General features: G+C 44.8%; 1 protein-coding gene across 1 annotated transcript in view; it reads right to left on the bottom strand.

Annotated features, from left to right (window-relative positions):
• DCAF13 (DDB1 and CUL4 associated factor 13) overlaps positions 1-15870 on the bottom strand; it is a 207943-nt gene that overhangs the window by 115771 nt on the left and 76302 nt on the right. The window contains exon 7 of the mRNA XM_029591856.1: positions 14656-14738. Within this exon, the coding sequence (XP_029447716.1) occupies positions 14656-14738 (83 nt within the window). The remainder of the gene's footprint in view (positions 1-14655; positions 14739-15870) is intronic.

Genomic DNA, 15870 nt, shown 5'->3' with positions numbered 1-15870 from the left:
CACATCAGTTTACAAAGTTTCGATGTTTAACAGAGTGTCCAAAAATTCATATGCATGTTAACATAGTTATCTTAGTTGTTCTAAACATAGGGGTAGATTTTATAATTTAGCGCGAATGCGTACTTTTGTTCGCACACCAGGCGCGAACAAGAGTACGCGGGATTTCAATAGATACGCGCGGTTAATCCGGGGTCGGCGCGCGCACGGCTGCCCAAAATCGGCAGCCTGCGCGCGCCGAGCCGCGCAGCCTGCCTCCGTTCCCTCCGAGGCCGCTCCGAAATGTAAAATAGGCTCACCAGCGCGCAGGGCCTTGCTCGCCTAAATCCGCCCGGTTTTGGGTGGATTTAGGCGAGCAGGGCTCTTAAAATCCGCCCCTAAGCCAATTACAAAGATAAAAGAAATGCACATTCCCCAAACTGACATATTATGGCTCTTGCACCCCTTGTCACTCTCCCTTCATGTCTCCATTATCCTTCACTTCTCCCGATTACTTCCTTTCAATTATCCGCTCACACTCACATTCCCTGCCCAGTATTCGAGACTCCCCCCACATCCTCGTCCCTGTGCTCCCTCTCTCCCCTGCTTGTCTTTCCCTACCCCCTCTGTGCCCAGCTCCCGCAACCCCGTTTCTCATCCCTTCCTGCTCAGCAGTCCCCCACACTTCCATTTCTATCTGCCCAGAATTTCCAACCTCCCTTTTCCCCACCCTCCACAGGGTGAAGAGATCAGCAGCAGCATCACTCCCAGACTCAGCAGGGGAAGATAAAGTTTGTTTCCCATCAGGGCCCAGAACAGTAGAAGTTGGCAAGGTCTCGCTCTGATCTGGGTAAAAGAGGAAACAGCCTATCACTGGGCCAGAAAGAAGTGAAAGTAGCCTCCCATCAGGCACAATATAAGAGAAGTCAACCGACTCCCACCCAGGCTAATAAGGAGACAGCTGGCCCTGTGACACACCTCCCAGGATCTTGCGACACACCAGTGTGTCCCGACACATCTGTTGAGAACTACTGATACAGTACATGGCAACTTGGTTATCTGTCAGTATCTGTACTACCCATTTCTGAAAACTAGAAGAGCTTTGAATATGATTCTCAATTACAGCTGATTTATGTGGCACTCCATATCCCTTGGGAACAAATTGTCTCAAGATGGGGTCCCCATGTTTATTTACACTTGATATATTTCCTATATAGAAAAGACAGGATGGAAGGGATCCAGAGAAGAGCGACCAAAATGGTGTGGTTCTGTATGAGAAGACCTATGAGGAAAGGCTGAATATGTACACCCTGGAAGAGAGGAGTTCCAGGGGAGATATGATACAGACCTTCAGATACCTGAAAGTTTTTAATGATGCACATTTGACAAACCTTATTCATTGGAAAGAAGTCAGTAGAGCTAGGGGTCACAAAATTAAACTCCACGGAGGATGACTCAGAATCAATGTCAGAAAATATTTCTTCATGGAGAAGGTGGTGGGTGCCTGGAATCCCCTTATGGAGGAAATGGTGAAGACAAAAACAGTGAAAGAATTCAAAGGGGCATGGGATAAACACTGTGGATCCCTAAAGGCTAGAGGATAGAAATGAAGAAAAGAATGCATGAGGGTTACTTGCTGATGCGGCGGTTACTACCCTTAACCAATAAGCTGGATACTTTGATGCAACTCCCTCTTTGCTCTCTGCTTCAATGGCAAGGGGTAATGGGGAATTGGATTCAAAGAACATCAATGAGAGTCCTGACTTTTATGGTCTGGGAAGCTGATAAGCATGGGGGTAACGGGGAACTGGGTTCAAACAGCAACAATGAGAGCCCTGGCATTTGCGGTCTGGGAAACTGAGAAGCATAGGGGTAACCTGCATGGTGCAGCAGATACTACCATAAGCTTGTTGGGCAGACTGGATGGCTGATCTGGTCCTTTTCTGCCCTCATTTCTATGTTTCTATGGAAAAAACAATGGCAGAGAATGCTGATCCCATTGGGCCCTTAAATGTTGTTGGGATTGTCTCCTCTGTTATCGTGCCAGAGGAACTACATAGGAGATCGCTGTCATATGACCTAGCATTCTTATGAAAAACCTGGCTGAGACTGAGCTTAGACTGCTTAAATGCCAGACTATACTGATAAGACACTTCATCCTTTGAGCTGAGAGCAAGGTTTTCCCATTTTCTGTAACTAGGGAAGCTCCTATGAATTCCAGATAATGTGATGGGCTAGTTGGTATTTCTGGAAATTTACTATGAAACCTAATGAGTGAAGAATTTGAATGTATGCAGATCATCACTCAGTGAATATCCTGTAATGATCTGATGGATATTAACCAATCATCTAGATATGGAAAGACATATTGCTCTAATATTCACTGCCACTACTGCTAAATATTTCATTAATACCCTAGGTGCTGCAGAGAGACTGAAGGGGAGAACTTTGTGCTGGGTTATGATTATCATCTGTTACAATCATAGATACTTCTTGTGATTAGTTGGGATAGAATCGTTAACCAATCTCTAGATGCAGAAGAACTGTGTCCAGAGAATTTATCGTGAATTTTTCTTTCTTGAGAAATTTGTTCAATTTTCTCAAGTCAAGGCTTGGTCAAAGGTCCCCTGATTTCTAGAATCCTTCCCTTTCTCCTGGATTGGTATTGATTCTATTACATTTATTGCTAATAAGGAAACTATTTTTGGTTCAGAATCTGTGTCTGTTCTAGAAGTCTGGCATGAACCTGTGGTGGGATGTTTGAAAGAAGTTTCTGAAAATTGATGATTAGTTGTTAAAACCCATTGGGTCTGAAAATGGCATAATCTTCCCCTCCCCTTGGAAGATTCTGTAGCAGAGGGGGGGTCTGTGGTGCAGTCAAAAATTAGGACCAGTTGTCTTTGTTCAGTCCAGTGCCTGGGACATGCTTACGTTTGTTGCTGCAGCTGCTGGTTGGTTTGCTGCAGTTGTAATATGGATTAGGTCAAGATCTTCTTCATGGATGGTAATATTTTTTTATATGGCTGATTGTGACTTTTTTTCTGGGTCATCTGTTCCCCCGTGACTGCTGTTAGCATCTGCAGGTTTGTGCAATGCTCCTACATCATATTTACCACTTCAACATAATTCTTACCACACTGTTAATCAGCAATTGAAGTTCAGTGCAGTATCTCTCTCTCTGTTGGCTAAGAGCCTTTATGCGGGCTGGAACAGAACTTCAGTGTCAGCAGCTGTATGTTGTTACAGCTGATAAGCAGAGATGCTAGTTTGGTACAGAAATCTTCGGCTTGGTGTTTGATGTAGAGATCTTTGGTCAGTGTTGGTCTTCAAACACAAGCAGGAATACATGCAGTCACTACAACTGCTTAACATTTCTATAGAACTAATCAATGTAAACAGTGCTGTACAAAAAGCATACAAGATACAGTACCTTCTCAGTAGAGCTTACAATCTAATCAATACTAATATCAAAAGAACCCAAACAGGTGAAAGCCAGAAATCCAAAAATAAACAAACCACCTTAGTTAGTGGTTGAGATCAATGCTTGAATTTTGACCATCATATAAGGATGCCAATCATACTCATTGACAGAGTTTGTTAAGTCTACCAAGAGGCTGTGTCTTAGTTATAATCATCGGTCACTTATTATATTTTTTGAAAGACTTTTGTAAATGCAACTAAAACCACTTAATTTTCATTTTGGTGGTGCACATCTTCAAAAGAAGATGCTGACAGATGAAGGAGAAATTACACGTTTCAGCAAACGAAACACTGGCACAGTATCGGGCAGCAATATTGTATACCTAGAATTTAGGCACATAAGTTGGAGGCGTTCTGGGGGAGGACAGGCAGGAGGTGTTTTGAGGTGGGCCAGAGTTAGCCGCACAAGTTATGTAGCTAACTACAATATTCGGAATTAGCCGCTTAACCAATGCAGCTAACTCTGGTTGGCCCATAGTGCTGTCCCAAAGTTAGCTGGTTTGACATAACCAGCTGATTTTAAGATAGGGGATATTCAGTAATGTGGCCCCATCTGCTTAACTTAACTAGCCACTGCACGGCTGAATATTGACCTCGTTGAGTTTAAGGTAGCAGTGGGATATCCAGGCAGCAATATCAGACAAGTGGGCTGAAATCTGGGTCTGGATACCTTATGAAAAAAAAGTAAATCTTGGAATCATTAGTATAAAGATGGTACTGAAAACCAAGAGAGGAATTGGTGTGCCTCAGAAGAGAACCTGAGGCACACCATTGAAAGTGAGATGGCAGTAGAGGAAGATCAGCCAGAGGACTCACTAAAAGTACAATGGAAAAGGTAAGAAGAGAACCAATACAGGACAGAGTCTCAAAAGTCAAATGAGGACAGAGTATCAAGGAGTAGGTGGTGATCAATAGTGTCAAACGCAGCAGATAGTTCAAGGAGGATAAGAACTGAGTCTTTGGTTTTAGCCATGAACAGGTCATTGGAGACTTTGTCAAGGGCTGTTTCTGTGGAATGTAGAGAACAAAAACCTGACTGGAGTGGATTAAGAATGGCTTGAGATGAAACAAAAGTCAAGATGGTGGCGGTGAAGAGCATAATCAAGTAGTCTGGAAGCAAAGGGAAGAGGGACATGGGACGATAGTTGGCAGAACAGGTAGGGTCCAGTGAGGGGATTTTTTTTTTTGTTTGGTTGTTTTTTAGGAGTGGCCTGATCACTGCATGCTTGAAGGCAGAAGGAATAGTAGCAGTGGAAAGTGATAGATTGAGGATGTGACAGATAGAAGGGATGACTGCAGTGGAGACAGGGCTAAGGAACTGGGTGGAAATGGGGTCAGAAGAACAAGTAGCGAGTATGGCAGAGGAAAGCAGATGAGCAGTTTCATACACTGTAACTTCAGAAAAGCAGGGGAGAACGGTGGAGGAAAGGGAAAGGGTAGAGGAAAGAAGTATAGAGAGGGAGGCAGAAATGACCCGGTTGAGAACTCAAGACTAATTCTGTGAACCCTGTCATGCAAGTAGTCAGCCATAGTCTGGGCAGAGAGTGAAGGTGAAGGAAGTTTGAGAAGGGAATTGAATGTGGCAAAGAGACAACAAGGGTTGGATGCATGAGAGTTTGTCACATGGACGTAGTAGTCTTGCTTAGCAAGTGCAATAGTAGAATGGAAGGAGGTCAGCATGAATTTAAAAGGAGAGATACAACAGTGGTAGACAGGATACAAGGGTCAACAGCTTGAAAATTCCTGAAGGTGTTAGTGGTCACTGGACAAGGCTGTGGGGGAGGTGGTTTAGTGTGAAAGTTATCAGATGGTGGTCTGAGATAGGAAAAATTGAGGTGGAGAAGTCTGAGAGACAACAGTTGGAAGAAAGGACTAGGTCAAGGCAGTGGCTATGCTTGTGAGTAGGGGCAGTATAGCAGAGTTAGAGATCAAATGAGGAGATTAAGGAGAGAGGTTTAGAGGCATAAGAGTCAGAGGAGTCATCAACAAGGAGAGTAAAGTTGTCAAGAATACAGGAAGGGAAAGATGGGTCAAGGAAGAAGGAAAGCCAGGAAAAAGTTGGTGAGAAAGGAGAAGGGGGATTTATCAGAGGGTTGATAAATGACAACTATCCGGAGAGATAATGTGATAAATAGATAGATGGAGTGAACCTCAAAGGAAGAAAAAGAATGGGATTGAGGTGGAAAAAGGGGTTGAAACCTACAGAAGGGGGAGAGAAGCAGTCCAACACCACTATCAGTGCGAGGTGAACATTAAGAACTGCCATACTGGGTCAGACAGAGTCCATCAAGCTCAGTATCCTGCTTCTAACAATGGCCAAACCAGGTCACAAGTCCTGGGCAGGACCCCAGATAGTAGATAGATCCCATGCTGCTAACACAACCACATGTTGTTGCTTCCTTTGATGTAACCCTACCTACAAATCTGCCTACTTTTTGCGCTGATGAACGCGCATATGTTGTTCATACCTGCACATACTTTTACTCAGGGAAAGGGTGAGTAATTATCAGCAGCCAATTTACTTGGGTAAATGGCTTCTGAAAATTGCTCAGCCCATTCCTATACTTAAGGCCTTTTCCCCTAACACCAATTTCTTTTAGAGACACAAAACACAATTACAGCTAAAGATGGCAGCGTATCTTCAAGCTGCACTGAACTCAAGCAGGCAGAAGAGGGGAACACTAGGAAACACTTGATCCCAGAGTGTGGACAATCTGAACAACCTCTAAAAAGAAATGGCAGAAACAGAGCTCAAACAAATGTCTTCAGAAGGATAGATAGGATTGCGCAGCCTAAAATGACTATTCCTATTCCATACATGGCAACCACAATAAAAAAAAACAAAAACAAGTGAAGTCTCTACATCTAGCACTGGAATTTAAAAATGAAATATTGTAAAATACTATTGTGTCTCTTAGAGGCTTTTACAAATTATAGGCTAAAATAAAACATTCATTTTGAACACGCTCAAAGAAAGCTCCTTTAGCCATGCCCCTTAAGAACATAAGAACATAAGAACATAAGAAAAAGAAAAAGTTTCTCATAGCTGATGTAAGGGATGTAGAACTTGGGCCTTGTCGCAGAATTGTGGGAAATGGATCAGTCAACTGCCTCCTACTTTTCCTCCAGCCCACACAGAGTCACCGCTGCTACACATTCTCCTAACTATACTTATTTTCTACCACGCTCCCCAGCCATGATACAGTCAGTTACACAGCTCTCTGCTGAGTTACTGTCGGCCCTCCTAATGCTCCCATAGCTGAACTATGCAGTGCCAACACATATGGTGGCAGGGGAAGGATCGGACAGTGCAAAGTAGATGGGATAAAGACTAGAAAATGTGAGGGAGAAAGTGTGCATGGGAAGAAAAAGAAACTAAAGGAGGGGGGAGGGAAGGAAAGATATTGGAAAGAAGGTGAAGGGCTAAAAGGCATGAGAGAAAAAAAAGCAAGAAACAGAAAAAGGAATGAAAATTTAAAAAACAAAGAGCTACTGAAAGGAAAAGAATTAAAAGGAATTAACTGATGAACACAAAACAGATTGGAAAACAATTGAAATACTGTTCAGAAGGATAGCCATGTTAGTCTGGTGTAGCAAAAATGACAGGAGTTGGGTGGCATCTTAAATACTAACCAATTTATTGAAGCATGAGCTTTCAAAGACAGCGTCCATTTTGTCTTATGCATCTGACGAAGTGGACTCTGTCCTCGAAAGCTCATGCTTCAATAAAATTGTTAGTCTATAAAGTGCCACCCGACTCTTGTCATAATTGAAATAATGAAAATTGAAAACCTTGCAATGAAAAATTGTCTGTGACTCTGTAAACTATAGGCAACTTTATGCAAATATGTCACAAAATTCTGAGCACTGTGTCATGGAATTTTTTAATTTTTGGTACAGAATCTACCCATGAGCTGCCACAGACCAAGGATCTTGCCTATAGGCCAAAGAGATGAAACACATAGCCCTACCCATTACAAATAAAGCACAAAAATTAAATTCAGAGCACAAAAAAAGGAATTTGTTTTACAATTTGAAGTGGAGATATACAATTCACCAAAGGAATGAGAAAGGTATGAGGATCACACAGCAGAATACATCACATATAAATTTACAATCTTAGAAATAAAAAAGGAGGCAGAAAAAAATCACAAATGGAGAAATTACCTGATAATTTCCTTTTCCTTAGTGTAGACAGATGGACTCAGGACCAATGAGTATTGTGCTCTTCTGCTAGCAGATAGGAGACGGAGTCAGATTTCAAAGCTGAAGTCATCCTGGGTACATATACCCCTGCCCTGACCTGACCTCACTTCCTCAGTATCGTCTTTGAAAAGCCAATGTGGATATATCTTTGCTTAAATAACTTGCTTAAACTTGGATTAAAACTTGACTGGTTCAGCTGATTTCCAAACTGGAGACCGCCAGTGCACTCAACCGATTAACACCGACACCGGATAACTGTAGATGTCTTGAACTAGGGGTAGGCCGTGGCTTACCCGTATTTGTTTAGTCTCGAAGTTTGCCATCCGAGGTTCTCCCTTTTCTGGGGCAGCCGTGGGCGGGATTGCTGAGTCCATCTGTTTACACTAAGGAAAACAAAATTATCAGGTAAGTAATTTCTCCATTTCCTAGCGTGTAGCCAGATGGACTCAGGACTAATGGGATGTACAAAAGTTACTCCTGCACAGGGTGGGAGGCTGCCCGTTGACCACTTAGTACTGCCCTTACGAAGGCTGTATCCTCCCTGGCCTGAACATCCAGGTGGTAGAACCTGGAAAAGGTGTGTTTGGAGGACCATGTCGCCTCCCGACAGATCTCAGCAGGCGACAGCAGCTTGGTTTCCGCCCAGGAGACTGCCTGGGCCCCCGTAGAATGAGCCTTAACCTGTAGAGGTAAGGGCTTTCCTGCCTCTATGTAGGCTGCCCTGATTACTTCTTTGATCCAGTGGGCTATGGTCGCCCGCGATACCGCTTCCCCTTGTTTCTTCCCGCTGTGAAGAACGAACAGGTGATCCATTTTGCACACAGGTTCAGATCTTTCCAGGTATCGGACTAGGAGTCTGCCGATATTCAGATGGCGAAGAAGGCAGGAGTCTTCCGAGTCCTTATGCTCATCTGGAGATGGTAGCAAGATGGTTTGGTTCATATGAAACTGGGAGACCACTTTCGGTAAGAAGGAGGGGACAGTGTGCAGCTGTATGGTTCCAGGCGTGAACCTAAGGAATGGTTCCCGACAGGATAGTGCCCGAAGTTCGGAAATGCGACGAGCTGAACATATTTCCACCAAGAATGCCGTCTTTAAAGTTAAGAGGCATAGTGACAGGCTGCGTGTTGGTCTGAAGGAATCCCCTGCTAGGAAGTCTAATACTAGATTGAGATTCCATAGAGGCACCAGCCACTTTAGGGGTGGACGGAGTTGTTTAACCCCTTTCAGGAAGCGGGACACATCTGGATGAGTTGGTAGTCTGATACCATCCACTTCAGCTCTGAAGCAGGCCAGCGTGGCAACTTGGACTTTGAGAGAGTTGAGTGACAACCCATTCTTCATCCCGTCCTGCAAGAATTCCAGCATCATGGTAATTTTGGCTGTCCGCGGGTGGATCCCGTGGTCTTCACACCATGCTTCGAATATTCTCCAGATCCGTATGTAAGACAGGGATGTGAAGAACTTTCACGCTCGGAGCAGGGTGTCAATCACGGCCTTTGAGTAACCGCACTTCTTCAGGCTAGTCCTCTCAAGGGCCATACCATAAGAGAGAATCGAGACAGATGTTCGTGGAAGATTAGGCCCTGCTGGAGAAGGTCCCTGTGTGGAGGTAGGAACAGAGGGTTCCCCACAAGTAGTCTTCACATGTCTACGTACCATGGTCGTCTTGGCCAGTCCGGGGCAACTAGTAGAACTAGCCCCCTGTGGTGCTCTCTCGCAGCTGACCCTGCCCAGTAGTGGCCATGGAGGGAAGGCATACAGTAGGTCTTCCTCTGGCCAGGTCTGTACGAGAGCGTCTATTCCCTGATTGTGGTTCTCGTCTGCGGCTGAAGAACCTGGGAACTTGGGCACTGATACGGGTTGCCAGAAGATCCATGGCTGGGAGGCCCCAGCGATTTACTATCAGTTGGAAGGCTGCGGTCGACAGAGTCCATTCCCCGGGTCTAGGCTCTCTCTGCTGAGGTAGTCTGCTGAGACGTTGTCTTTTCCCACGATGTGGGAGGCCGATATCCCTTGCAGGTTTATCTCTGCCCATGCCATGAGGGGGTCTATCTCCAGAGACACCTGATGGCTCTTGGTTCCTCCCTGGCGGTTGATGTAAGCAACTGTTGTCGCGTTGTCCGACATTATTCTGATTGACTTGCCCCGGAGTGATCCTGGTGGACTGGAACGTGAAAGTAGGCTTTGGAGAGGTCCAGGGAGGTTAGGAACTCTCCCGGTTGTACTGCCATTATAATAGAGCGCAGAGTTTCCATGTGGAAGTGCTGTACACGCAGACAATGGTTGACGTTCTTTAGGTCCAAGATGGGCTGGAATGACCCTTCCTTCTTGGGAAGGATAAAAAAGATGGAATAGCGCCTAGTATTTTGCTGGAGCATGAGTACCGGAGTTATTGCCTTCAGATTGAGTAGTCTTGTTAGTGTGGTTTCTACTGACAGTCTCTTGGAATGGGAGTGGCAGGGTGATCTCATAAATTTGTCTCAAGGGATGCTGCGGAATTCCAGAGAGTACCCTTCTCGAACGATGTTTAGGACCCATTTGTCCGACATTATCTCGACCCATCTTTGGTAGAAGAGGGCAAGTCGACCCCCTATGTTTTCTTCCTCCTGTGGATGGGTCGGCCTCTTCTCATTGTGGGGCACGGCTGGAGCCTGCCCCCGTTCCTGCTCCCCTCTTGGTCTGTCTGCTCTTAAAGGACTGGGACCTTCCGGAGGGGTTAGGTGCCTGGAACTGTGCGTTCCTGTAGGGTCTAAAGTGCTGCAATTCTCTGCCCTTGGCTCTTCTGGGGGAGGGACGCCGCAATCTTTTATTCCTATCTTCAGGTAGTTGAAGTACTGGAAATTCGCCCCATTTGTTGGCTAACTTCTCCAATTTGCTTCCGAATAAGGGAGATCCTTTAAAAGGCATTCTTATGAGATTCGCTTTAGATGTCACGTCCACAGACCAATTTCATAGCCATAGTTGTTTTCTGGCTGCCACTACCGAGGCAACACCCCTGGCTGAGGTGTACACTAGGTCCAAGCTTGCGTCAGTGAGAAAGGATGCTTCAGGTTCCATCAGTTCTCCGGTATGAGTTCCAGAGGCGACAGTCTCTCTCGAGAGGAGCAAACAGGAATGTGCCACCAGTGCACAGCAGGAAGCAATCTGCAGTGTCATTGCTGTTGCATCAAAGGCCTGCTTAAGGATGGATTCCAATTGTCTGTCCTGCGTGTCCTTCAGGGCCGCTCCTCCTTCAACGGGAGGAGCGGCCCTGAAGGACACTTTCAGGAAATGCAGGCATTCCTTGGCTGTAGGTTCCAGAGGGTATAGGGCTTCCAATGCCCACCCCCCTTTGAAGCTGGCCTCCGGGGCATTTCATTCCAGGTCAATCAGTTCCTGGATGGCTTCCATCATTGGAAAGTAGCATGAGGCCTTACGAAGGGACACCAAGATGGGGTTCTTCTTTGGTTCCGCCATAGGATCCGTGCCCGGAATACCCAGCGTCTTTACGGTCTGGGAAACAAGGGCAGGTAATTCGTCCTTGGGGAAAAAGTAAAGCATGGTTCGGTATGGTTCCATCCCTGGAGGGATTTCTCCTTCCTTCAGGAAGTCACTCTCATCATCTGAGGTGTCTGGATCTCTGTTAGGGAAGTTCTTGGTTAGGCGAAGCATATCTCAAGGCATCTGAGCCGGACCAGGAGGATCTAGAGCTCCTGGTAGGGGTTGAGTCTGGTGCGCAGCTGGGGCTGGTTGAGCCTGAACGAAGGTTTGCAGCCCTTTGAAAAATTCCATCCAGGAGAAGGTCCCTGGGTCCATGTTGATCCCAGGGAGAGGTGGAGTAGTGGCCCCAGAGGTGTGCTCCTGAGGGGCAGATGTGCCGGAGGTACATAGGTCCGAGGAGCACTTGTCAGTAGTTCCGGACTCCTCTCCCGACAGTAGGGGTCCGGGTTTTGGTTCCCCCTGGGTTTCTTCGCAGTGCTGGCATAGGTAGGACTCCGATTCAGGCTGCGCGGCTCTTATGTGGCAGGCTGTGCAAAAGGAGTGTCCCTTGGCCTTCTTGGGCGGCGGTGCCATCGTTTTCCACGAGTTTGTGAGCGTGGCTGCCCTCACAAACCAGTTTATGCGCGTGGTAATGAGCCCGAGTGCACTTAGTTGTGCGCGCCAGGTGTGCTCAGTTGTGTGCACGGGGTACGCTCAGTTGCGTGCGCCGTGTGCGAAATTTGTTTGCACGTCTCGGATTATGCGCGTTGCTGTGCGCACAGCTATGCATGCGACTATCTTGGGTGCGCAAGTTAGACGCATCGGCCACCCGGCCTGCCCAGAACGTATCACCGGTCGAGGAGGGAATATGGCGCCGACGACCCCGCTCGCAAGATGGCGCCCCACCGAGGGTCTCTACGTATGTGGACCCTTGCACCGGATCGGGGCCTAGCCCAAGCCGGGCTGCTCAACCCGATCAGTGTCCCTTTAAGCCTCGCCGGAAGAGACGTTCAGTATGGCTATCCGAGCTCTGGAGACCGGAGACCTTAATTAAAAGATTTTTTTAACTTACCTGGTCTCGGCGCTTACTGGTTGTGGTGCCGGGCGGTCTCCAGCTGTGGGAGGAGAGGGGAATACCTTCACCGCCGCACTCAATTGTGCACCCGCTGCCTTTCAGCTACCCTGGGGATTAAGTCCATGCTGGGAACTGGCTACCAGACCAAGGCTCACCTCTGAGGGATCTCGGAAATCACATCAGGAATTTTCGACTGTAGAGGGACCCTTAGGTTTCACCGCAGGAGAGCGGGGCTCGATCTTCTTAAAGGTAAATTTCTTTCTTCTTTGCTGTAATTGTTAACACTATTCTAGTATGTGGTATAGTGCCGCATCTGCTAGGAGATGGAGAGATATTGGGGAAGAGAGGTCAGTGCAGGGGGGTATATGTACCCAGGATGATGTCAGCTTTGAAATCTGACTCCGTCTCCCATCTGCTAGCAGAAGAGCCCAATACCCATTGGTTCTGAGTCCATCTGGCTACAAGCTAGGAAAGTGGCAATGTCCAAAAAGGCAACCTCAAGTAAAGACTGGGATGAAGAATCAGCTGCTGCTTGCTCTGTTCACTTAACTAGAAAAGCTTTGTCCAGGCTAGCTCATCTGCTGTCCAAACTCCAGTGTATAATTGTGTGCCCTCTCAAAATTCCAGAACAAATAGATTAAAAGAAAAAAAAAAAAAAAGATGACCTTGGCCATTTCTGTCTAACAAGGTCATTCATCAAAATGCGTTAGGGCCCTAACGCCCGGGATAAAGCCATAAAGCAGGTATTATTTATTGCATCGCAAGCTAAGTATGCAAATTTCAAAAATGTATTCAAGTGGGCGGATTTTGAGGGGAGTAAATGGAAATGAAAAGTACTAACGCTGCATGCGATAGCATGTATAACGCATGCGTTGTACTGTCACAGGATATAACAATGGAAATAACTACACCTTTTTTCCTAGCATTATGCCTATGATAGCTATGCGCTGTGGCAGAAAAACAGGATTTTTCACAAATCCAATTTCGGGCAGAGAGGAGAGGGACAGGGAGAGGGAGAGGAGTGGAGAGAGAGAGAAAGCATGCACTGGGGTGGCACACATTTTAGTCAACTATTTATTTCTCTATCAGAGTGTCAACTAGTAAATCCAGATGAGGTTTTGGTGGTGGTCTAGGGTTTAAGGGGGCAGTTTTACATACACAGAGGTATGAACAGCACAGTACATATCAGTGAAGATTTCTTGTGATTTGGAGTGAAAAAAGGTACACAAAGATGAGATTTTGTACATTGTACTTTCAACCTAGTTTGATGCAATCTCTACCTAGATGGTATCAAGTTAGGACGAGAGTACAATGTACAGATCTCATCTTTGTGTACCTTTCCTCACTCCAAATCACATGAAACTTTCACTGATGTGTACTGTGCTGTTCGTACCTCTGTGCATGTAAAACTGTCCCCTTAAACCCTAGACCCCCACCAAAACCTCATCTGGATTTACTAGTCGACCCTCTTATAGAGATATAAATAGTTGACTAATTAGAAAGCCTTATAAAGAGGCTCTCCTCTCTCTCATTAGGCCTGAGAAATTTATAGCAAAATGATGAATCTAGGTCTAAGTTAGACATAATTTACATGAAAGAGTATAGACTGCAGTATTCACCACAGTTTCCATGGAAATTAGTGTGTGTGAAATAAATTCTCTTGTTGGAGTATACAGTCGCCTCTCATATGAAAAGCACACTGAAAAGGAAAGAAAGCATCTTAAAAAACAGACCAAGTACGGATGGAGTGTGCACCAGCCCATTATAAAACCATGAATTAGTATTAATCTATTCAAATGGAAAAACAGGCATGAAGTTAGGTGTCACACTAGTGATTTTCCTATTTTAAGCATATTTACAAAAGCATTTTGCACCAATACTAAAATATAAGATCTTCACATTTGGAAAATATTTTATTTTTCTTTACAGATTGGATGGGCTGTATGATCTTTATCTGCCATCATGTTCTGTGTTTCTATGCAACTACTTTTCCAGGCACTCCAACGAGTTATCAATTTGAGGGGTAAACAAGTTTACAGGGGTATCCAGACCCACAAAACACAAGCAGTCGTGCAATTGCATAAGCAATATTTACTTTATGTATGTATTTAAAAAGATTTATTACCTGCCCTTCCACTGTTCAGAACAGGGTATACTATGTATATACATAAAATCAATGAAATAAATAAATACATAGATTAGCACTCAGAGGGCTCTGGATAAAAATGCTATTCAGTTTAGGTCCATCACAGAGAATAATGAAAAGCCAATTCAAGCTTTTTTGGTATAAAAATCATTTTTCCGATTATGAATGTTTAGTTTGAATTGGGCTCAAAGAATTTGATATTGACTTAGCTACGCTCAATTATTTTTTAAGTGAGCGTCTAGCTTGAAGGCCTATGAGATACGACCCCCTTGTTGATATTAGCTGCATTACAATGGGGGGAAAAGCTTACTTGTAGTCTTCATTAGCTGCTGTGAACATGAATGCTTCCATTGGGTTCCAGCACAAAGTGTTTGTTCTCATCTCCAGAATGACCTACAACAGAAAGCAGGTACAGAAGGGTAACCAGAGAGCTATTCTATCCTTCACAATTTTCTGTAATGCCAATCTGATGTACACCAACACCCAAGTGTTTCAATACTTCTCAACCCCAAATCAGCAGAACACTATAACAACATAGCTCAGGGCTTCCCAAACCTATCCTGGGGACCCGATAGCCAGTCAGGTTTTCAGGATATCCACAATAAATATACATGAGATAAACTTGTGTACACTAAGTCTCCATGATATGCTAATTTATCTCATACATATTTTAATTGTGGATATCCGGAAAATCCAACTGGCTGTAGTAGTCTCCAGGACAGGTTTCAGAAGCCCTGATATGGCCAAAAACAACAGGCTTCAGATGGCAAGAAACTGCTGAAGGAAAAATCCTTTAAATAGAGAGGTCCATTTTCAGCCAGTGCAGCTTGGCTAGTTAGCCGCATAACTTTTTCTGGCTAACTAACAGGGTATAATATTCAGCAGCGCAATATACCTGGCTATCTTAAAAGTTAGCCGGCTAACTTTAGGCCAGGTCAGCGGCATGACCAGAGTTAGCTGGATATATTATCCAGCTAACTCTGAATATCTGAGTTAGCCGGATAATTTATTCAGCTAACTCCACTCCCGCCTTGTCTCTGGAATGCCCCTGATTTAGCTGGCTAAATTCTAGCCAGATAAGTCACTTAATATGACATTTTTGCCATTTAAACAGATAATTTGAAAGTTATCCATCTAAATGACTTTTGAATATGGACCTCAATGTTTTATTATATGTCCATAATTTTCTGGTTTGGTTCCAACTGGCCTTGGATTATTGATGGAAAATAAAGGAGGGGGGGAACAATGCTATTTTGGTGGGGTCTTTTCAAAAAATAACAAATCATCCATCTCTGACAAAAAGTCAGTGCAGAAAGCACTAGGGAGGACATATAAAACTTTCGGGATTAAGAAGGAACAGGAAACTTTCATTTCATTTAAGGTACTGGCAAGGGCCACAGTGTTAATAAAAGGGAACTGGATGTTTGGAGATCGTTTCATCAAATGTAAAGTGTGGAAATATTCCTTCAAAAAATGTAATAATAATCGAGTAGAAATTTGATCACAGTACAAAAACAACAACTAA

This window comes from Rhinatrema bivittatum, chromosome 2 (genome assembly GCF_901001135.1).
Source record: "Rhinatrema bivittatum chromosome 2, aRhiBiv1.1, whole genome shotgun sequence".
In the NCBI taxonomy this organism is placed as follows: Eukaryota; Metazoa; Chordata; class Amphibia; order Gymnophiona; family Rhinatrematidae; genus Rhinatrema; species Rhinatrema bivittatum.
The sequence above is the reverse complement of the archived record's forward strand: the minus strand, read 5'-3'. Positions and strand labels throughout refer to the sequence as shown.